This window comes from Cheilinus undulatus, linkage group 17, assembly GCF_018320785.1.
Source record: "Cheilinus undulatus linkage group 17, ASM1832078v1, whole genome shotgun sequence".
Lineage (NCBI taxonomy): Eukaryota > Metazoa > Chordata > Actinopteri > Labriformes > Labridae > Cheilinus > Cheilinus undulatus.
In genome coordinates this window covers 4,868,370-4,892,336 of record NC_054881.1, presented here as the reverse complement: position 1 = coordinate 4,892,336, position 23,967 = coordinate 4,868,370, and the positions used below count along the sequence as shown (strand labels likewise).

The 23,967-nt window shown below is 40.3% G+C and overlaps 1 protein-coding gene across 1 annotated transcript in view; it reads left to right on the top strand.

Moving 5' to 3' along the window:
* The window catches only part of LOC121525436 (metal transporter CNNM4), a 50,606-nt gene that overhangs the window by 17,057 nt on the left and 9,582 nt on the right, over window positions 1–23,967 (top strand). Inside the window, exons 3-7 of the mRNA XM_041811440.1 lie at window positions 1,832–1,975; window positions 4,336–4,470; window positions 5,906–6,075; window positions 12,912–13,008; window positions 21,781–21,956. Coding sequence (XP_041667374.1) covers window positions 1,832–1,975; window positions 4,336–4,470; window positions 5,906–6,075; window positions 12,912–13,008; window positions 21,781–21,956 — 722 coding nt within the window. The remainder of the gene's footprint in view (window positions 1–1,831; window positions 1,976–4,335; window positions 4,471–5,905; window positions 6,076–12,911; window positions 13,009–21,780; window positions 21,957–23,967) is intronic.

Genomic DNA, 23,967 nt, shown 5'->3' with positions numbered 1-23,967 from the left:
AAGGTTATAATAGTTATGGATTTTTCATTAGTTTTTATTTTTAGTTCGTTTTTTTATTTTCTATGTTTGATTTCAGTTTAGTTTTTAATAGTTTTGATTGCTGGTTTGTTAGTTTAGTTTATATTTTGCAAAAAATGCTTTGTTTTAGTTTAGTTTTTATTAGTTTTAGTGTTTTAGTTTCTTATGGATAGATGTCGGGGCTGAGTGAGCGTCATACATTTTTAAAAACATATTCAAACAGGCTACTCTTCACTTATCATTTTATTTACTTAATGATGATGTTTGAATAAAACTCCAGACATAAAACTGCCACTTAGTCTTAACCAATCAGATCAGGCGGTTTTACCCTCCCCAGATTTGGGTGTTGGTTCCAGTCAGTATGGTTGTGTAAAAAACTAAAACTAAGGGTTTTTTGTCTCCATTTTTATTTTGGTTATTTTTGTAAGTGCACTATACAGTTTTAGTTCATTTTCAGGTTTTTTGGGGTAAAGCTTAGTTTTTATTTAGTTTCAGTTACCAAAAATGATTTTTGAATTTTAGTTTTAGTTATTTAGTTAGTTTTAGTTAACTATAACAACCTTGGCCTGGTTGTCCTTCTCTAACTGGCGACCAGTCTAGGGCGTACCCCGCCTCTCGGCCAATGACAGCTGGGATAGGCTCTAGCACCATGCGACCCCCAATGGGATAAGCGTGTAGGAAATGGATGGATGGATTATGGCTCACAGCTCACAAAAATCAAAAATCCACTACCTCAAAATATTAGAATAGTGTGGTAAAGTCCAATTTGTAAAGGTTCCTGAGCCTTCATTCTCTCATCCTGGTTCAGTTCACACAACCACAATCATGGGGAAGACTGCAGAAGGTCACTGCTGAAAGGGGCTGATATTTGAATTTTTTAGATGCATCTGTATGTATTATACTTCAATTTCAAGTTGCAAGATTTACCAGTATAATCTGCATATTATTACCAAACATACAGCTCTAATGCATAGGGCTTTTTTGTTGCCATGATATTGAACCAGGTACTAACATTTTTTTCTTACTTTTTGCAGAGTCATACCATCGTTTAGAAAGCACCCTTTCTATGAGAGCATAGATTTTGTGCTTGCAGTCTCAGAAATGTTTTGGCCTCTACAGCTAAACTTATGCTAGGAATTACTGTGCATGATTAAACAAGAACTAAGCTGACATAATCATTGAGATTTTTCATGCTCATTCTGACATCAGCTTCTATTTTTGTCCTGTTTTAGTTATTTCTCAGCTTCATCTGTTTCTGCACACGTCAGCATCGGTAAAAGTGCAGAAACAGATGAAGCTGTTGAGTCGTGCTGACGGTGACGGCCTCCGTCCTGCTCAGCAGATAAAGTCCTCGCTGAGCGAACGCTGGCACCCGTTGCCATTCTTACATCACCTCCAAATGGAGCCAGAACGAGAAGCAACAAAATCACCGTTTTTTAATGAGACAAACAGAGCCAGAGGAGGATTAATCTGCTGTTTTCACATCCCTCTCTTTCTTCTCCTCTGCCTCTTTATCTGGTTTTGGCTCTTCTTCCTGCTCCTTTCTCTTCAAAGCTCTTAGTCCAGTCTGGGCTATTTTAAGGCTTCAATCTGTCCTCCCAGCGGTCGGGATAAATCCACCGACAGATCGAACAGCGGCATCAAACCTCCCTACTTCTTCTTTGATGCTGCCCTACTTTCCTGACAGTTTCTTTATGAACACTTGCTGCCAACTCCGAGGGTGTGAGAGAGATTCAAACGCTGATGTATGTGTTTGCATTACAGCTGGTTGTGACCTTCAGGTGAGCTCTGTCCTCTCTCTCCCCACCTGCAGGTAAATCCCACCTGGCCATCGTCCAGAAGGTGAACAACGAAGGGGAGGGAGATCCGTTCTACGAGGTGCTGGGCCTGGTGACGCTGGAGGACGTCATCGAGGAGATCATCAAGTCCGAGATCCTGGACGAGTCTGACCTCTACAGTGAGTCAGCGGTTCCTGTTGCCGGCTTTGGCTCGGTTACAGGAGTCATCGCCTGAAACACAAACACTCACAAACACGCTGGACGGTGACACGCTAAGATCCTCTGGATGTGGAAGTAAACACAGAACAACACACTTAAGTCGGCAGATTCATTTCTCAGGATTTATTTAATCAGAACTAACAGATTTCATGCATTTATAAAAATGTTCTTTAAGGTGAGGTAAGCCTTTATCAGCAGACATTGTCTGGATGCAGAATCATTAGGAGAGGAACAAAATATTAGGAGAGCTGTTGAGCCAGTTTGGCATCAAATCTGCTCTTTCAAGAGCACTGGTTTGTCAACAGTGCTCTGCAATACCCAAACACTGCTTGGCAGTACATTTTTATGCCTGTTCCTGGTCCTGTCCCAAGTTTTCTGCTTATTTGTGCAATGTAAATTTTGCAAAAGAAACCAGGTGTATTATATAGGAGCTGGAGCTGGTAAATGTTGATCAGCAGTTGATTATACTGCAGTCACTGCAAAGAAAATAGAAAGATGTCAGAGGAGATGGAAAGTATGGCTACTGAATCAGCTGCTTTGAGAGAGACAAAGCTGCATTCTGCTTCTTTTAATCATCCAGGATGAAAGACAAGTGAAATATTGATTAAAACACACCTTCAGGGGGTAAGATGTTTGTTGCTGCTGCATCTGGTTCAAGTGAAAAATAAAGAAGATTTCAGAGGAGATAGAAAGTATGGCTGCTGAATCAGCTGCTTTGAGAGAGACAAAGCTGCATTCTGCTTCTTTTAATCATCCAGGATGAAAGACAAGTGAAATATTGATTAAAACACACCTTCAGGGGGTAAGATGTTTGTTCCTGCTGCATCTGGTTCAAGTGAAAAATAAAGAAGATTTCAGAGGAGATAGAAAGTATGGCTGCTGAATCAGCTGAGGTAGAATGTGGGAAGTTTTTGCATTAATTTGGCTGCTGAGAGAGAAATTAATGAGGAGATGTATCTGATAGTTTTGCATGCCAACATTTAGATTTGTCTAGTATCACCATCTGCAGCCATTCATCTTCTTCTAGAGAAGTGACACTCAACCTGTAGCTCTGTGAGCAGCTGTGGCTCTTTTAAGGCTTACCTAGAAATAAAAATAACCCCCCAAAGCCATCTGAAATTATTAAAGTCCCTGTAAAGTGATAAAAACAAACTTTATTTTAGGTTTGTTGTATGATAGAACACTGTGTTATAAACCACCAGGCCAAATTTCAGTCATGAAAAACATCTCTAAGTTTATAAAATCAAGCTTCAAAATCATTAAAAAAAGAGGCAGTAAAACCTGCTCCATGACGGTGTGGGCGTGATTGTTGAATGAGCTAAGCCACACCCACTCTCTTTTGTAAACCACCAAAAACAATCCCGTTAATGTCATGACAGACTGTTCAGAGCTAAAAAGTCTTAGCTTAATGTTCTCTTCCTGTATTTAACTCTTCGGGTTTTCCTTATATCTCATTTTCTGAGTCTGTGAAGTTGCATCTCTCCCAAGACATCTTTGTTGTTAATTCCATTTCCTAAAGTTGCTCTACAAAATAAAAGTCTTCAGTGATGTTTAGCATTGGAGGCTTTTATTGTGACAGACTTGTCAGTAATAGAGAGAGTTTATCATCAGATGCTTTGCTAAACTTTAGCATCATGATGCTAACAGACATGAGGGATTGAACTGTTGCTGCTTTGAGAGAGACAAAGCCACAGTCCGCTTCTTTTAATCACTCAGGACTAAAGACAAGTGAAGTATGATTTAAAACATACCCTCAGCAGATAAGATGTTTGCTCCTGCTGCTTCTGGTTCAAGTGAAAAATAAGACAAACAGCAGTTAAGTGAAGGAATCTGGCCCAAAATTGGCGCTATTGTATTGTAAACATGAGGCCTGCCTAGCTTGTAGTCGAGCGTCTTTGCCGACATGGTGATAAAACATTGAAAAATACCTCAGCATGTGACATAAGTCCACAGAGACCTAAAATACAAACCTAAAGTGTGAACGACCGGATTCAGCTGCTAGCTGTTTCTGTGTTTTAAGTCATTTTGCTTACCTAACACAACAATCTGGGGCTCACAAATTAATGATTGCTCTGTCCAGTTGACCTAAATTCTTCTTGTATCCATGAACATGCACAACAGTATTTTTAATCTTATAATGATAAGACTTTTAGGGGGATTTTGTCTGCTGTTATTGGTGAATTGTCCTATTAAATTATGGGAGAATTTTAAGAGTGAATAACGTTATTCAGTAGCTTTATTCCACTTAAATATTTTTACTCTGTGTCTTTGTTTATCTGACTCTACATTTCCCCTCTCTGAATCCTTCCTCCCGACACAGCCGACAACAGAAATAGGAAAAAGGTCGACCCCAACAAAAACAAGCCAGACTTCTCAGCGTTTAAGAATGACGGTGACGTTAAAGTGAAGATCTCTCCTCAGCTCCTGCTGGCGGCTCATCGGTTCCTGGCTACAGGTGAGCTCTGAAGGGGGCGGGGCTAATCTGTCAGAGAGCCAGCAGAGATTTGTTTCAGGATCATTTCTCTGCGTGATTAACTGAAGACGCTGTGAGACTGAAACATACTGACCTGCGGGGGCAAAGGTCAGCCTGGACAGACTCATGGCGTCCATTTATGTACCTGTTCTGCTCTAGAGGCAGACTGACACTGTGTAAAATGTAAATAAAAACAACACATCTCAAAAAAAGTAGGGACAGGGCCATATTTATCATTGTGTAGCATGCTGCCCACGCCATAGGCACCAATGCAAGCCCATACCATCAGAGATGCAGGCTTTAGAACTGAACTAGGATAACAAGTTGGATAGTCCCTCTCCTCTTAAGTCCACAGGACACGGCGTCTGTGGTTTCAAAAAATAATTTTACATTTTGATTCATCTTACCACAGAACAGTTTTCCATTTGGCCTCAGTCAATTTTAAATGAGTTTTGGCCCAGAGAAGATAGTGGCATTTCTAGATTATTTGCACATATGGCTTCTTCTCTCCAGGATCCAGCTTTAACTGTCATTTGTGGATGGCACGGCCAACTGTGTTGACAGACAGTGATTTCTGGAAGTATTCCTGAGCTCATGCAGTGATTTCCAGCACAGAGTCATGCCTGTTTTAATGCAGAGGCCCCTGAGGGCCCCTTCAACCTTGTCCCTTGCTCACTGAGATTTCTCTAGATCTCTGAATCTCTTGTTGATATTATGGACTTGAGTGGTGGGATATTGCAACCTTAAGCCTTTTTACATTTTTCTGAAATTGTTCCACAATATTTAAACCCAATTTTTTACAGATTAGTAAACTCTATGCCCATCTTTACTTCTGAGAGACTTTGCCTTTCTAAAATGCTCCTTTTATACCCAGTCATGTCACTGACTGGTTGCCAATTAACCTAATTAGTTGCAAAATGCTCCTCCAGCTGTTTTTCACCAGTGCCACTAACTTTTCCAGCCTTTAGTCGTCCCGTCTCAACTTTTTTGAGATGTGTTGCTGCCATCAAAATCCAAAATGAGCTAATATTTTTTTCATGAAACCATTAAATGTCTCAGTTTCAACATCTGAGATGTTGTTTATGTTCTACGGTGCATAAAAGATGGGTTTAAGAGATTAAACAGTCATTGACTTCTGCGTTTAAATACACAGCATCCCAACATTTTTGGAATTGGGGTCATAAAAATTGAATTGCTAATTTTTAGAATGAACTAAAACAGTACTACTACACAAAAAACCTTTTAGTGACCACTGCCAAAAACAAATGTAAGCTTAAGTCTAGAGTAGACCACATTTTAAGGCTTTCAAAATTAAAATATAAATTTTAAAATACAAGATGAATATGATCCCTGAGTTGATGCCTCTGTTTTCTCCCCCTTGTTGCCCACCGTACCCCACCCTCCGTCTGTTTATCAGAGGTGAGTCTGTTCAGCCCATTCCAGATCACAGAGAAAGTCCTGCTGAGGATCCTCCGACACCCCGACGTCATCCAGGAGCTCAAATTCAACGAGAATGACAAACGCTCGCCGCTGCACTTCCTGTACCAGAAAGGGAAACCTGTGGACTACTTCATCCTTATTCTGCAGGTACACAACATACATTTTATTTGTATTTTTCATTAATTTTATTAGACATTTTAAAAATATACTTCCATTCTTCGGCTTACCCATTTAAGGTTATTGCGAGTCTTACAAGTTTTTAAGTCCTACGAATGCATGTGATGTAGATAATCCTGATTATGAATTTTGCCATATTCAGGCAGCAGAGTACTGAAAATTCTGAACATTTTGACAGTCTTAATCATAAGGCTAACATGCATTTATCAATTTGCTTGGCCTGTAAATCCTCATTTTCTAAAAATAATGCCCTAAATTGTTGGGGCAGGTCCATGAAAAGTTTGTTTTTAGCTCCAGCCCCACCCTGGCATCTTATTGGTTCATCTCTAGATTTTCAGCCAATCAAAAGTCCCGAAAGGTGGAGACAGGATTGATACTTCGAGAGCAGAAAAGACTTTTCCTCTTGTTTAAACTGAGTTAAAAATTTGAAAGCATTTCACAGGATGATGCTCAAACGGTGCAACCAGAAGACTCATAATGAGGTGAGATTAGACAGCAAAGGTCGGCTTGTTTAATCTGGTAACAAACACAAGTTTATCCCGGGTCGCCGTGTCAGTCTGCAGCCGGTATTAGCACCCTTATAGGCCCTTTTAACCTTTTAAGACTCGCGTGACCAAAGGCAATTATGGAGATTTCATCTACATTTTATTTATAACAACATATAAGCCTGTAGTCTTTGCCACGGTTTAGAGATGTTTATTTATCTCATATTTGCTATGACTAGAGTATGAGTATGACAATTCAGACTCAATAATCAGATTTTCTTTCCGTTTTGTTTTTTAACAAACCTAGCACAAAAGTGTTTGGTAGATTACTGTTTTGATGCTTCTCAGCAATAAATCTTATACCATTAGAAAGTTTACTCCTCTTTTAAATGGTGCCACATTTGTAAGGAACATGCATTTGTGGGATGAGCAGCAGAGCTGAAGATGTGGGCTGCACCTATATAAAATTTAGCAAATCTTCTCTGCAGATGTCCAACTGCTTTTTCCTACACTCTCATGTTTGTTGTTTGGTGGATTGGATAGTTAAAGTCTGAAGAAACAAAACAAATTGGCAGTTGAAAAATTCTTCATGTAACAAACAGGAGCCTCAGTAGAGTGTAGAGGAACCATACACAGCCACAACAGCCTGGCTCCTCCTCATCATGCTGGTCACCAGCCTGGACACACACTGCTGTGGAATGGCATCTCATTCAGCCAGCATTAGTCATGAGTCAGTTAACGTGGTTGTGTTGGTCACTCTGGCACAAACAGCACGCCCAAGCTGATCCCACAAGTGTTCAATGGGGTTGAGGTCAGGACTGCTGGAATCCTCTTCACTCCCAAATCCTGGAGGTAGTCTCTGATAAACTCTGCTCTGTTGAGGTGAGCATTGTCATCTTGGAGGATAGAATTCGTTCTTAGACTGTGGAGGTATGGGATTGCCACTGGTTGCATCACATCTTGATATCACTCTGCATTGAGATTGCCTCCAATGATGACGACCCTCGTTTTTCTCCTGCTTCCACCAAAAGATGTTACTTTATCGGTGCAGCAATCAGCATGGCGTTCTTAACATACAGTCCAACTGCTTAAGGCAGAATCTGGACTCATCACTGAACACAGCGTTCCTCCACATGTTTGGGTTCCAGTGCACGTGTTGCAGACACCAGTCGTGTGCAGTCTGTTCTGGATTGTCTGGGCAGAGAGTCACCAACATTATCGTCCAGCAAACCTTGACTTCAAATCTGTAGAAGACAGCCTACGGTTTCTAAGTGCTGACAGGGTGAAGTAACGGTCTTCTTTGGGTGCTGCCCACTTTACAGCTTGGCCTTCAGTTAGGGTTAGGGTTGAGGTAGATGTCAGATGTCAATTTTGTCTTTTTCTTCAGATTTTTTATGTTGCCCCAATGCACATAAATGAAATAAACACATGTATACCAAAAGCATTTGTAATTGCAACAATTTCTGGGAGAAATGGTGTATTTTCTGGAAAAATTCCAGGGGGGCCAATACTTTCGTCCATGACTGTATAAACATCACTTCAGCAAATTTCTGACTGGGACTTTTCTGATTTTAATGATTTAAATCATGTCATACTGCTTGTAAGGATCTAAAGGGATAAAAAACGTACAATTTAAATCAATATCTCTGTTTTTCAGTGATTGTCAGATGCTGTAAACATGTTGCTCCACACAGCAGCCAATGGTTGCAGCTCCTGTCCTAAATTCTTTTTGCCCTCCAGGCCTTTGTGCGGGTCATGTGACTAAAAGCTTTAACTGAAAACAAGAAATCATCCAATATAACGTGCCTAGGACTCCTTTTGTTGCCACGGTATATTGAAATATATTGATCTATGTATTGATTTAGACTCGAAACATATGAAAATGTAAAGTTCCTCTGTTGTGACAGCCCTAGAATGCAACATGAGGCTCAGAAAAGGTCCGCGTTCAGATGTCATCCTAATTCCTAAATCATGCAGTGGGACAATCTGTGCAGCACAAAATGCACCAAGAGTGTAAAGCTATCTCCAGCCCTCCCTCCCCCCTCCGTCCTCTCGTCTCTTCCTGGTGCAGAGGAGGGATTTACTGACAGACAGCGCTCCCTCCTTCTCCTCCTCATCTCCACATTCATCCCTAAACTCCTCTCCGCTCTTTACTCCTCTCTCTACATATGCTCTGCCGCTGATTTTCACCGTCTCGTCTCATCTGCTTTTCTTCTTTTCCATCCTCCTTAACCCTTCAATCCCCTCTTTCTCTCTATCTCTCTCCCCCCCCTCTGTTTGTCTCACTCTTATGTAAGAGGATCTATTAGTGAAGGTCGTGCAGAGAAGAGCCCCTCTGACACACTCAGATCGCACCACAACGGCTGTTCAGACCCCCCAGTGTCGGTATTTAGATTAGAGACAGTTTATTAACAGATCCATGTTTTATTTATGCCACCGAGCCATGCAAGGGGGGTTAATTAGTTCTCCATTGCATTGATTCAAAAAGGTGCAGGAAACATTCCTAGCAGAGTTTACATGATAGCATCATGCAGTTGCTGCAGGTTTGTCAGCACATCCATGATGCCATGCTATGCTATGCATGCCACATGCATGATGATCTTTTCAATCTAAAGCAGCTCCAGTGCAGCAGCTCCTACCAGTATCTGAGAAAGTTAAGTGTCACATTGACTGAGCAATGATCGTTTTCATTTATTAAATCCAGACTGAAAAGGACTGCAGAAAAGTGCTTCTATCAGATGATGTTTGTTAGAGCTGCTTGTGTTTTGGCATGAATTAAGGTACAAACATAATTCCAAAAAAGTTGTGTAAAATGTCATTAGGAACAGCAAAAACTCATAATATCGGATTTTATAACAGAGATATTTTACCATTTCATGGACAATTATTAGCTCATTTTGAATTTGATTGCAGCAACTTGACTCAAAAAAGTAGGGATAGGGCTGTGTTTAGCAGTCTGTAAAGGTCTGGGAAGTGAGGAGACCTGTTGCTGGAGTTTTGGGAGAGGAATGTTGTCCCTTTCTTGTCTCATGCAGGATTCTAGCTGCCCAAAAGTCCTTGTCCATAGTCTTGTTGAAATAGTCGTGGCCGTCCCTGAAAGAGACGTTGTCTGGATGGTAGCATATGTTGCTCTAAAGCCTCTCCCTACTTTTCAGATGTGTTAGCTGCCCACGCCATAGGCACTAATGCAACCCCATACCATCTGAGATGCAGGCTTTAGAACTGAGCCAGGATAAGAAGCTGGATGCCCCCTCTCCTTTTTAATTCACAGGACACAGCGTCTGTGGTTTCCAAAATGAATTTAAAGTTCGGATTCATCTGACCACAGAAGTTTTCCATTTCTCCTCAGTCCAGTCTTTTAAATGAGCTTCGGCTTTCTCTTTGCATTACCCAGCTTTAACTGTCATTTGTGGATGGCACGGCCAACTGTGTTGACAGACAGTGATCTCTGGAAGTGTTCCTGAGCTCATGCAGTGATTTCAAGTACAGAATCATGCCTGTTTTTATTGCAGTAGTCCCTGAAGACCTAAGGATCACAAGCGTCCAAATTGACCTACAGCCTTATTCCTTTGCTCAGAGATTTCTCCAGATTCTCTGAATCTTTGATGATACTATGGACTGGAGATGGTGGGAGATTCAGCGTCTTAAAATTTTTACCTTTTCTGAAATTGCTCCTCAATTTTTAGACACAGTTTTTCATATATTAGTGAACCTCTGCCCATCTTTACTTCTGAGAGACTCTGACTCTCTAAAATGCTCCTTTTATACCCAGTCATGTGACTGACCTGCTACCAGTTAACCCTAATTAGTTGCAAAATGCTCCTCCAGCTGTTTTTCACCAGTGCCACTAACTTTTCCAGCCTTTTGTGGCCCGTCTCAACTTTTTTGAGATGTGTTTCTACTATCAAAATTCAAAATGAGCTAATATTTTTTTATGAAAATGGTAAAATGTCTTGGTTTCAACATCTGAAATGTTGTTTATGTTCTATTGTAAATAAATTATTGGTTTATGAGATTTAAAAATCATTGCATTCTATTTTTATTTATTTCTACTGGGATTGGGGATGGGCAATTAATAAAAATTTAGATTAAATCATAATATGGCCTGCAGCAATATTCAAATAACGTATTTTAAAAATCCCGGTTTAAAACTTTTTTGGCTGCAGAGAGGCCCCACATCATGCAATTGGTTATGTTTGTTAGAATATACAGTTGAAACCAGAAGTTTACATACACTATATTAAAAGGCACATAAACTTTTTTTTTCTCACCGTCTAACATTAAATCAGATTAAACTTTTCCTGTTTTTGGTCAATTAGGATTACCAAAATTATTTCTATATGCTAAATGCCAGAATAATGAGAGAGATCATTTTTTAGACAATTTTTTATTATTTTCTTGAGAGTCAGAAGTTTACATACATTTCATTAGTATTTGGTAGCATTGCCTTTAAACTGTATGACTTGGGTCAAATGTTTTGGATATGCTTCCACAAACTTCTCACAATAGTTTGCAGGAATTTTGGCCCATTCCTCCTGGCAGAACTGGTGTAACTGAGCCAAGTTTGTAGGCCGCCTTGCTCGCACATGCCTTTTCAGCTCTGCCCATAAATTTTCAATGGGATTGAGATCAGGGCTTTGTGATGGCCACTCCAAAACATTGACTTTGTTATCCTTAAGCCACTTTGTAACCAGTTTGGCAGTAAGCTTAGGGTCACTGTCCATTTGGAAAACCCATTTGCGCCCAAGCTTGAACTTCCTGGCTGGTGTCTTGAGATGTTGCTTCAGTATTTCCACATAATGTTCTTTCCTCATGATGCCATCTATTTTGAGAAGTGCACCAGTCCCTCCTGCAGCAAAACAACCCCACAACATGATGCTGCCACCCCCATGTTTCACAGTTGGGATAGTGTTCTCAGGCTTGCAAGCTTCCCCCTTTTTTCTCCAAATGTAACGATGGTCATTATGGCCAAAAAGTTCAATTTTAGTTTTGTCAGACCACAGAACATGTCTCCAAAAATTAAGGTCTTTGTCCCTGTGTGCATTTGCAAACTGTAATCTGGCTTTTTCATGTTTCTTTTGGAGTAATGGCTTCTTCCTGGGAGAGTGGCCTTTCAGCCCATGTCGGTACAGGACTCGTTTGACTGTTGATAATGACACACTCTTACCAGCTTCAGCCAGCATCTTCACAAGGTCTTTTGCTTTTGTTCTTGGGTTGAGATGCACTTTTCAGACCAAAGCACGTTCATCTCTGGGACACAGAACCTATCTCCTTCCTGAGCGGTATGATGGCTGGACATTCCCATGGTGTTTATACTTGTGTATAACTGTTTGAACAGATGAATGTGGCACCTTCAGGCATCTGGAAATTGCACCCAAGGATGAACCAGACTTGTGCAAGTCCACAATTCTCTTCCTGATATCTTGGCTGATTTCTTGTGATTTTCCCATGATGTTACACAAAGAAGCAGTGTGTTTCAGGTGTGCCTTAAAATGCATCCACAGGTGTGCCTCTAATTAACTCAAATGTTGTCAATAAACCTATCAGAGGCTTCCAAAGACATGACATCATCATCTGGGCTTTCCCAAATTGTTTAAAGGCATAGTAATCTTAGTGTATGTACACTTCTAACTTTGAAGAAAGTAATAAAAATTGTCTAAAAAACAATCCTTTTCTCATTATTCTGGCATTTAGCAAATAGAAATAATTTTGGTAATCCTAATTGACCAAAAACAGGAAAAGTTTAATCTGATTTAATGTTAGACGGTGAGAAAAAAAAGTTTATGTGCCTTTTTATATAGTGTATGTAAACTTCTGGTTTCAACTGTAATTGTGCTTTACAAGCAATTGAATAGGTGTACCTAATAAAGTGGCTGTTGAGCGTATGTTAATGCACATAGATGTTCTTTTTTTACCCCACTGTGAGACTATCCTTCATCTGACCTCTTTAGCCGACCTGCTCACTGTGGTTATTTCGCTGCTGTTGTGCTGAGGTGCGTTTGTCGTATTTGTACTCTGAGGGTTTGTTGTCGACACCTGAGGTGTGGATAAAGTGTCTGCAGACACTCAGAGAGCAACCTGAGCGCGACCGCTCCAGTTTCACACCTGAAATACAGATACACACATTTATCTGTGAGAGGTAAAGAGACACTGCTCCTGAGGCGGGATGCAATATTTATGAGACGTCACAGTGTTTCTGTTACTGCCACAGGAGACGGCGGCTGGATTCATGCACAGCAGCTCCCTGACTAATGCTAACAGGTCATATACTCATCAGTTAAGTTGGCTCATTCATCCTAAGAGCGTATTTTTGTGTTTCAGGGCCGAGTGGAGGTGGAAGCTGGGAATGAAAACATGAAGTTTGAAACCGGCCCGTTCTCGTACTACGGAGTCATGGCTCTGAGCTCGCCGACCATGGGTAAGACAGTTTACACAAGAGCACACATGTAAAAATAAAACTTACATCTTTTAGATGGACATTAAAATCCAAATTAGGTCCTTTTGTGCTGCTTTTAATGGGCTGTGCCGGCACGGTTACAGCCGAGCTCCTCCGTGGCAACTTGTAAGTGTGACTTGGGGAAGAACGAGGCTGTTGGCTTGTAGGAATATCCTTTTAGGGTTTTTATTCTGGGCAGCCCATGAAAAATGCATTTTGACACTCAGTTACAGAGGAAAACTGCTGAAACACTAACCTGCCTCCAGATCAGCGGATAGTAAAATTCAGTTGTAATGCTTATGTTTCAACCTGTAGAGGGAAGTCATTGTGTCTTTTTATTCAACTAACTCAGCTAAAAGGTACCACTGGGATATTTCTTTCTAGTATTATCATGAACATGTCATGATCCAAAAGAAATTTGGCCTACATGACTTAGAAAAATGTGTAAATGCTATTTTAAACAGTTGGATCCACTTCATTTTCATATTTTAGAGGATATCTGGTCCGATTATCATCCTTTTACCTTCCTATTTATACATGTTTATTGTATGCAGGTGACATCTAATTGGATGATTCCTCTAACACTGATACCTACATGCATTTTTTTAACATAGTAACATAAAAAGAACAATCATAACTCTAATTATAGCCCAGATTAATCTGAATAATCTCAGCCTGTGTGTCTGTAGATACTGTTTGACAAAGTGCTGTGTCAGTGACAGTGAAGTGAAGCTTTAGGAAGACGATCTGGTTAAATAGGCTTAGTCCAAATAAGGAAACACTTCCTGTGACAGGAGGTCAAACAGAGTTCGTTTGATGTCGTCCGAGCCGTCAGGTGGCGCCGAGGAATCAAGCAGAGACTCTTAAGAGATGTTCCTCCCATTCATTGAGTTGATGCCGTTAATTAAAATGTTCATGTGGCTGATTAAAAATGTATTCCAGAGAGCAGCTGTCAGCCTCGCGCAGCTCAGATAAAAAACCCTCTATAATAAAATAAAGATTCAGGTTAAAGCCAGTTGAAAAGGGAGGTTTGGAGATTGCTTTAGACATGATGGCGTCTTCTGCTGCATAGAGTCTTCAGGTTACAAGAATCAGGAGGATCTGTAAGGTCTTTTTAAACAACTTAACACTTTTGGTCATTTAAGTAATTATCCAAACATTAAAAAGCTGATGCATTGGCTGGATTTTATGTCCATCATCAGGTGATTTATTTTGCTAGTCATAGCCTGTAAACAATGACAGTGCAGATGTAGCTATAGTGGCAGTTTGATTGGGACATTTCTGAACCCTAAACTATTTTTTAACTATTTAATCTCGCCTGGGCTCATAATGCTCATAAACATAAACCATATAGTGTTCCAGTGCTATTTGCAAACCAAAGTGACGTACATCTGAGTCATAGACCTGCACCATGTGATTTATGTGCAAGCCTCAAATGTTGTTTTTGGAGGACAACCTGGGCTTTAAGAGTACGTGTGCTTCAGTTACGTACCTGGAATTAAGAAAAAGAAAATATAAAGACAAAGAAAATCAAATCTGAAACTAAAACTCAAAGCGTTTTATGTGTAAATATTAAGACTTTTTCTGCACAAACTTGGTCCTCCAGTATCTTTGGAGCCAAAAGAGTGAAAAATAATCATTCTGGATTGCTTTAATCTTTTAGGACCCCCTAAAAGACACAAATTATTCAGACTCACTAGAAATGCTTCTGTGAGAAATTTGAAGACATGCATAGTTTCATTGGGACTGCACAGTGGCTAGCTGTAAGAGGGGAAAAAGAAGTGGCTACGATGTTAAAAAGGCGACAACACCGGCATCCATTTTCTTTGTGAAAAAGATGTTTTTGCTCTTTTCCTGCTCGGCTGAGGCAAGTTTGATTTATGAACAGGCTCCACTGATAGTGAACAACACTAATGGCTGCCTGTCACGCCCCATGTATGGATTCTCTGCGACCTAGCCACCTGGCCATCCAAGCGTCCTGGATAGTATCCCTTTTGTCAGGGCCTTTTCACCCCTGCTAATACTACCGCAGACCGCTGGCAGTTTTCAAGACCCTTGGGACGTCCACAGCATGACCAGGGGTTCATGGCAGCCTTTCTGCCCATTTTGATGGTACCAAAGGCCAGTGGTTCCCAAAGTGGGGATCGGGACCCCCAGGGGGGTCGCGAGATGCTTTCCATAAAACAAAGAGAAATTTAATATAATTTAGAATCATAAATTGTAGCTATTATTTTACAAAATATTGTTGAAATGAGTTCAAATTAAAACCCAACATAGTTATTAAAAGATATTTGTGCTTAAATGCAAATGAAAATAATAAAAACTACCTAAAATGCAAGTTTTGTATATGATGCTTTGATGGGGGTCCCTGATGCCGTTTTTTGGGGTGGGGGTGGAAAAGTTTGGGAAAAGTGAAAAGTTTGGGAACCCCTGACTTTGTTATCTTCAACAGATTATTTTCCCATGCCCCTTGTGAAATGCACAAGTCACAACAGCATGGCTTCACAGTGAAAGTGGGAAGGACATGCAGTCAAGACCTGTCTACTATTAAAAATGTATGGAACATTATGAAACACAAAATACAAAAATGGAAACCCCACACTGTTGAGAGACTTTAGATGTGCATTAGCCTTAGGCATGTAGGGTGCAAAGGATTCATCACGGGGACCAGTGTCAACAACCCACTGGTGGTTTTTGGCCCACGGGACATCCACAGCATGACTAAGGATTTGTGGCAACCCTGCTACTCAACTAGAGGGTACCCTAGACCGTGCTTACTCGCCGCATCCACCCCTTACTCCACCCTAAAGGTGTAAACATTGTTATTTTTTTAGCAGATTATTTTCCCATGCCCCTGGTGGAATGCAAGGACATCTAGAGCATGATCGGAGTTGTGTCAATCCTCCTTCCAGCCTGATCAGGTGCCTGAGATGCAGTGCTAGAGCTGGCGGCCTGAAAGCCCTGACTTGACAACACGTAACACATGAAAAAGAAGCCGTAACGCTGCAGAGACATGGTCGCCATGCACCCAGCCTGAAACAGGCTTTACAGTATCTCAGTATAGGTCCTGATTTTCACAATCTGTACATCTCTGTATGATAATGTAGTTATAAACTTTTACCTAACTTTATTTAATCCAATACAAACTTTGATTTTATTTGGAATAACTTACAGCATTTCTATATTTTATGGCAGAAAAAAGAAACTCGTTTGGCTCTAATTGAATGTTTAAATTAAAATCTGCTACAGTCAGCAACAAACCAGTTCACAGCTTTGCAAGAGAGTCTGCAGCTTGAATCTCACTTTCATCCTTTGCAGAGCCAATAATTTCAGCTGTGTCAGTGGAAGTATGAGGGTTTTATCTCCTTTTAGAAAAATCCTACCTCCTAAAAACCATGACAGAAAGCAGCGACAGGATCTTCATCCTTATTTTGCTAAATTCACTGAAGTGTTCATCCAGCAGGGTGCAGAGCTGCAGCTTTGATGTCAGATTTCTGTTGAAAAATGTAAATCAAAGCAGTAAATAAGGAGAAAAGGGTCAGACATCCTGACAGTTATATAACAGAGCATCTCTACACAGAGCTGAGGGGAGAAGAAGCATGCCAGGGCTGAATGCATGTTTAAAGACTGAGGCTGAGTCTATGTGTGCAGGTGGATGATGTAAGCTTACCTGAACAAGTCGTGCTGGTGTCAGTCTGCAGACATGGAAACACATCACTGCTGTTTGCCTTAGAACAACGCTGCCTCCTGGTGGTTCAGAAGAGTTACTGCAGATTGAATGATCCTCACTTTCTTCTTCTTCCCTGCTGTCTCCTTTCTTCCTTTCAGCCTTTTCCTGTCTTAGATAAACTGATGTCTGTACGTCCTGCAGCTCACTGTGTGCTTGTGCAGCGTTCGATGTACACATGTAAAACACTTTTAAACATTTCTCATGCATTATGCAAATTCATGCTTTAAAATGAGCTTTCTCTGTTTGAAAAATGTGGGTTTTTTATATTGAATGTGAAAAAGAAAGGGAAAATTAAAGATAAAGTCAAGCAAGGCAACAACGATCATCACCAAGGGGGTTCTTAAATGCATACACTTGAAAGTTTAGCTTTTTGTGCTTATTTTGTTATCTGGATGATTAATAGATGACTTAATAACCTCAGGGTTTGCAGGCTAGATTTTTGATGCTCATACTGGACCAGACATATTTTTAGTTGTGCTTTTTTTGCAGGTCTGACTGTCCCTGAACCACCTATTTAAACTTAAAATGTCACAACCTTTAAAGTTTTATGTTGTTGTGCCTCACAGCGGGATCTGCTTTGGAGAAAAAGGGCTACATGAGAGTTTAATAGTCTTTCTACAGTGTTTCTTTGCAGACGATGCAGTTGTAGAAACTTCAAAAATTAGCCTCTGTTCAGAGGTGGATTATAAACATGTGGAATCTAGGGGAGTGTCCAGAAGGTTGGCATTCAGTAGCATAAAAAACAAAAAAAAAACTTCAAAAATAACTTAATATTTTCCAAAAACAAACCTTTTTCCTTTCTATGAATAAAGGTACTTCTACAAAGTGCAACTGTGCCAATATTATAAACTTAAAGGTCTTTCTGCAGGAATTTTCATAAACCTTATAATTACTAATTAAAACATAAATAATTACAGCCTGTTATGCAATTATGTAATTGCACAGTCTGTATTTTAATTGCACAGCACTAGTGCATCATTTCAATGTGTACTTACATTTTTGAGGAGGTAAATGTTGGCCTATGCATAGGGATCAGGGTTGCATGGATCTATTGCATAGGCTACAATGTAAAGAAGTACAAGTACAAGCCCAGTTCGAAAAAAGTTGGGGCGCTGTGTAAAATATAAACCACATGTAATAATTGTCAAATCTCGTAAACCAATATTTTATTCACAATAGAACATAACAGATATTGTAGCTGAGAAATTTTATCATTTCATGAAATAGCTCATTTTGAATTTGATGGCATCTCAAAAAAGTAGGGACGGGGCAACAAAAGCAGGAAAAGTAAGTGGTACTCAAAATAAAGGAGCATTTTGCAACTAATAAGATTAATTTGCAACAGTAACATGACTGGGAATAAAAGGAGCATTTTTAGAGAAGTAGAGTCTGTCAGAAGGAAGGATGGGCAGAGGTTCATTAATCTGTGAAAAACTATATCTAAAAATTGTGGAACATTTTGGGGAAAATGTTCCTCAACCTAAAACTGTGAAGACTTGGACTGTCAGAACTGGATGCTAGGGATCTTTAAGCCATCAGGCAGCACTGCATTAAAAAACAGGCATGATTCTGTTCTGAAATCACTGCATGGGCTCAGGAACACTTCCAGAAGTCATTGTCTGTCAACACAGTTGGCCGTGCCATCCACAAATGACAGGTGAAGCTGGATCATGGAGAGAAGAAGCCATATGTGAACAGGATCCAGAAATGCTGCCTTAATTTTTGTATTTAAAATGGACTGAGGCAGAATGGAAAACTGTTCTGTGGTCAGAAGAATCGTGATTTGAAAGTCTGTCATTGGAAACCTTCAATTCTGTGTCCTGTTGACTAAAATGGAGAGGGACCATCCACAGCAAAAGAGTCCAGGTCTTCAACTGGCCTACCTGCAGTCCGGACCTTTCACCGATAGAAAACATTTGGAGCATGACTGGAAAAATCCAGCAACATTCCTCCCCTGAAACTCCAGCATCTAGTCTCCTCACTTCCCAGATGTGTATTGTTAAAGAAGAGGAAATGCTGCACAATGGTAAACATGGCCCCGTCCCTACTTTTTTGAAATGTTGCTCAGATCAAGTTGAAATTGACCTAATATTTTTCATGAAAGGGGGAAATATCTCAGTTTCAACATCTGATATGTTCACTATGTTCCATTGCGAATCAAATATGGTGTCCCAACTTTTTTGGAATTGCGGTTGTACTTTTGCATCAAAGCTACATTACAGCCAACCCTGTAGGTCTATGTAACTCTTAAGGAATAAAGCTGAGCAGAAAGATATGCTGCCACTCAGCTGTGTTGAATTAGAAAAGTCTGGACACGCCCCCTGGTGACATCACACAGCTTTAAGACATTCCCCCTCTGCTGAAGTGAATAAAAACAAAAGTAAACAAGCCCATCTCTCTCTCTCTGCCCCTTCCTCCCCCTCCTCTCTCTCAGCCGTCACCCCTCCTCTCTCCCCGTCAGTGGCGTCCCCCCCTCCACGACGCCTCTCTCTTAAGAGGTTTTCTCTGTTCTCTCGTTTCCCAGGTAAACACTCGCATGGGCCAGAGGAGGGCGGGGTGGGAGGGGGGGTTCCTCTTTGAGCCGATCTCACCATTTTTCCTTTTTTTCCATCATCTTCAGAGCCCTGATCCAGCAAGTGCAGACCCAGAAGGAACATGAAAGTGAAGGCCGTCTGCCTCTTAAAACTTTAATTTTCTTTGTGTTTCCGTTTTATAATCTTTGAGCCAACGCTGGCTTGTGTTAGACATCTTCAGTCCTCAACAGAGGCATTTTAAAGGAGAGCTTAACTAAAACTGTGGTTTTACAGCATTGCATTGCAAAAAATTAGACTAGATTTCTCCTACCCAAGTCTACAAAATGATTTTCCCTCCAAAAATAAGATAAATAATGTTAGAATACAAGCATACAAACCCCAATGCAATGCATTTAGCATTTAGATTGAGCTAAAGCAGTCTGCTTTTGTGTAACTTTTAGTTTCACAAAATGTCATTGCACAGCAAATGCATACAGAAGGGAATAATATGATATTTAAGCACTACTGTAATGGTATGAATATAGGATGTTAGAATCCAGTATTATATTTTAATCTTTGTATAATTGAGGATTTGGGTTGTTTTAGACTTAGGACTCTGTTTTCTAAAGCTGGCAGTAAAATAGATCCATTTGCGTTAGGTTTTTCTCACATTAAATTAAAAAAATAAACATTAGAAACACCAGGATTTAAATACTTTATGATTATTATAGATGAGCTATAAAGGGAGCATTGATTAGCAGTAAAGACATCATTGAGTGCCTAAGCCCTGCAATGTAACTAGCTATGGCTAGCTTATTTCATAGGGAATGCCAGGTTTACATTTGTAGCTAAATCCAGTCTTCCCTGCATGTAATTTATTATGCAAAACACCAAATAAGCAGACATAAACCCGCTCAAGTCTCAGCGTAAGGTGACAGACTTGCTGGATGGGGCTCTTGGCGTGTTGAGACTAACTTTTAACCCTCTCACCCCCACCCCTCCTTTAACCACTGAGCTACAGTCAGATTTAACTTATAACTCTTAATAATCGAGCAGCAAATAGGCTTCTCTGGCTGTCGATCTCTGGTTAAAGGAAAAGTTCAACATTTTGACAAAAATGCTTGTTTGTTTTCTTTTTTGTCTGAGTGTGCTGAGAAGATTGACACCTTACTCAAGTGCGTTCTTTTATAATTATTAGCATAGCATACGGCTAATTAAGTTTAGCTTAGCACAAAAAGAATGAAAAGTGCTATTTTTTTATGCAACAAAGCAACAACGCATTACTGTGCGAACTACTGAGCTTTTAATGTAGATTTTTATTGACAAAATCAAAGTAAAAGTCATGCAAAATTAATCCAAAGACATAGAAAGATATTAATTTGCATTCAGCTACACATGCAGTAAGAAAAAGACAAAGCTACATTTGTAAATTTGTGATGTTAGCTTATTTGTGAGATAAATGTTTTCAACTATAAGAGGAATTTGCATGATGATATGTTAAGAAAATTATCAATTGAGATTATTCTGATTATCCAACAGTAAGTTAAGCATGGTTTATCCAAACAAACATTCAGAAAACAAGTTTTTAAATATGCTTACTTGTCATATTGCAGCTACACTTGAAAAACAATATTTTTCAAACTTCTAACAAGCCTTTCATCCATTTGATTTGTCATTATTTAACCCATTTATGCAATCAGATTATCTCTGATAAGTTTATTTTAATTCTTAGTGCTGCAATTGAACATATTTGGACTATATGGCTTGCTCGTAGCATGATCTTAACTGGGTTTGCTTTTCAGAAGTAGCTCGAATTAGCAGATCTAGGCGAGCTGTTTCCCCCATTTTCCAGTCTTTATGCTAAGCCAAGTTAATATGCTCCAAAGCTACTCGCAAGACCTGAGAGTGGTATCAATTTTCTGGCTTAAGTCTTGGAAAGAAATAAAGCAAACATTCATCTATCTCAAAATGTTGAACTATTCCTTTAAAGCACACGTTCCTTCCACTTGATCTCCTCAACTGAAGTTCTCCGATCATCACCGTTGCTCTCTCTCCTTTAACACAACCCTTCAGGAAAGAACGATAATAGGGGCTCTCTTCCTGCCTTTTCACTGCCCTCCATGACATCACTAAAACCAGCCAATCAGAGAGGTTCCTCCACGGAGCTTGGATAGTCCTGTACTGTAGCCATAAAAATGCTCAAACGATGCACTTTGCCTCACCGCATGGCATGTTTGTCGCATTCTGTGCATAACAAACACGACCTCATCTCTACCATCAGTCAATCACAGCACAACGATGATGTTGACACTAATATATATTAATGTCATATATATTTATGTGTGGGTGTGGTGTGTTGCAGTGTGATCATGCTCTCACTAACGCCTTCATTTCTCATGTTTCTCATCCTGTTTCTCCTGGTGTTTCTGGGTGTTTCCTCCTCCTGTTAATGTTTAAATGTGTCTGTTTGTGTGTGTCTGTTTTGCTCACTGTCTTCTCTGTCGACCCCAGAGTTTCGTTCTCCGTCACACGGGGGCAACCTGAACCGCTCTGCATCTCTCAGCTGCACTGAGCGCGCTCCAGACAGCGCTTCAGTGGGCGGGAGCATCAACCAGCTTCCAGGGACGCCGTTCCAGTACATCCCAGACTTCTGTGTGCGAGCTCTCACAGACCTGCAGTTTGTCAAGGTAACCTGAACTTCAACAAGTAAATATCAAGTAAAAAGAGCTAAATATTCATAGTTTCTGCAATATTACGAGCAGTTATTGGAATAAAGGCTCTCTGAGACTCTCTTCAGTGTTTATACTAATTTATCAATATGTAAAGCAGCATTTCACTGCTGGAGCTGCTGCAGAAAAAGTCACTTCTAACTGCTTTGGATACAGTTTTGTCCAATGGTTCCCTATCAGAGAGGCTGAGCCTGCTTTATCCTTACATGCTCATGCATAGGGGGTCATACCTGTGTGTCTGCATTGTTCTGCAATACTCGAACAAAACACTAATCAGCAGTGCAATATTTACACCTGTTCTTGGGGTCACAGGTTGAATCAGAGCCGCCCACTTGGAAGTCTAGTGCCCATATAAGGGGCCCGACCCAACCACTGGGCCAATTGCACCCCCCTAATTCCATCTTAAACACTAGCATCCCAGGTTTTTAGTGCTGTTATTTTGACTCAGAGCTCCTGAAAATCTTTTAAAATTTTCATGTATACATACAAATAGATACGATTTTACTTTTTGATTTTTTATAGGCAGCAGTGGACCTTATTCACCAATATCTTCCTAAGATTTTTTCTTAAATTTGTTCTTAAGGGTGCATTCACACCAGAGCTGTTTGGTCCACTTTAAACAAACTCGAGTCTGTTTTCCTGGATAGTCTGGTTGGGTTGGAGTGGTGTGAAAACTCATGCAAATTCTGGAGTAGACCAAACTCTGGTCCGCTTAAAAACAGGGGTCTCAGTTTGCTTCCAAACAAACCCTGGTGCTGTTTGTTTGAGGTGTGAAAGCAGAGCAGACAAACTTGTGAACCAAAGACATAAGGTGGCACAAAGTGTAATACTTCACAGATTTATGTGTAGTTTAATAAACTTAAATACATGCCAGTACCTCACCCAGTGTCTGTGTAGCCATAGCAACACGTCATAGTCTCACATGTTGGCTCGCCTTTTTCTTCTGTGTCCATTCATTTGTCTCATGTTGAGAGCGAAAGCTTGCTTCTTGGCTGTCTGCTCATAACACCCGAAAAAAAAAGCAGAAATCTCAAGACAGCATAAATTTGTTGTTGTTTCATTGTTTATATGAAAAACAGACAGGCGGAAGGAGATGGATTTCTGGTTTCGTCTTCTTCTATGTCTCCTTTTCTTCTTCGCTGCTCTTTGTTTGGGACGACAGTGCCAAAAACGTATGGTTTGGTTCATTTGACTAAGGGCAAAGTGAATGCAAACTAAAACACAGGAAATTGCAACAAGGTTGCAACTTGAGTTCCAAACAAACCGAGACCTCCGGACTGTCAGATGTGAAAACGACCAAAGAATGTTTCCAAGAAAAGCCTACATGGGATTCATGACACGTTCTGAAACTGCTGACTTGTTGGCACCATTGTTCTGAAGGTGACAAATGTTAGGTGCTTATAAGATACAGGCATGAGCATTTCATCCTAATAAGCATAAAAGCCCCTTTCATGCCCATATAAGGGCATGAGACTGCAGGGCAGTGTGCAAACACACATAACGATCACAATACTTTGAAATGCTTTAATAGTTCTACAAGATTTCTTTATATTTTTTAGCACCAGTAATGGATATTTATGTAACTCATTATTTGGATGGCATCTCAGGTTTAGAGGATGCATCCTGATCAGAGGCCCAAACCACGTCAACTGGCTGCTTTCAATACAAAGGTGCAGCAGTTCTACTCCTGGTTCTCCCAGGACATCTGAACTCCTCACCTTTCCTTAAGGCTGAGCCCAGCCACCCTCTGGGTTAAGCTCATTTTGGCTGCTTGTATCCGTGATCCCATTCTTTCAGCTATTACCTAGAGGTCATGACCATAGGTAAGGGTTGGGAGGTAGATCGACTAGTTAATCAAAACTTTTGCCTTTCGGCTCAGCTCCCTCTTTACCACATCAGTCACGCCTGTGGTGCTGTATGTCGAACTATAAAAAACTGTCATAGCGTTAGATGTTGTTGCTTTCCTGAA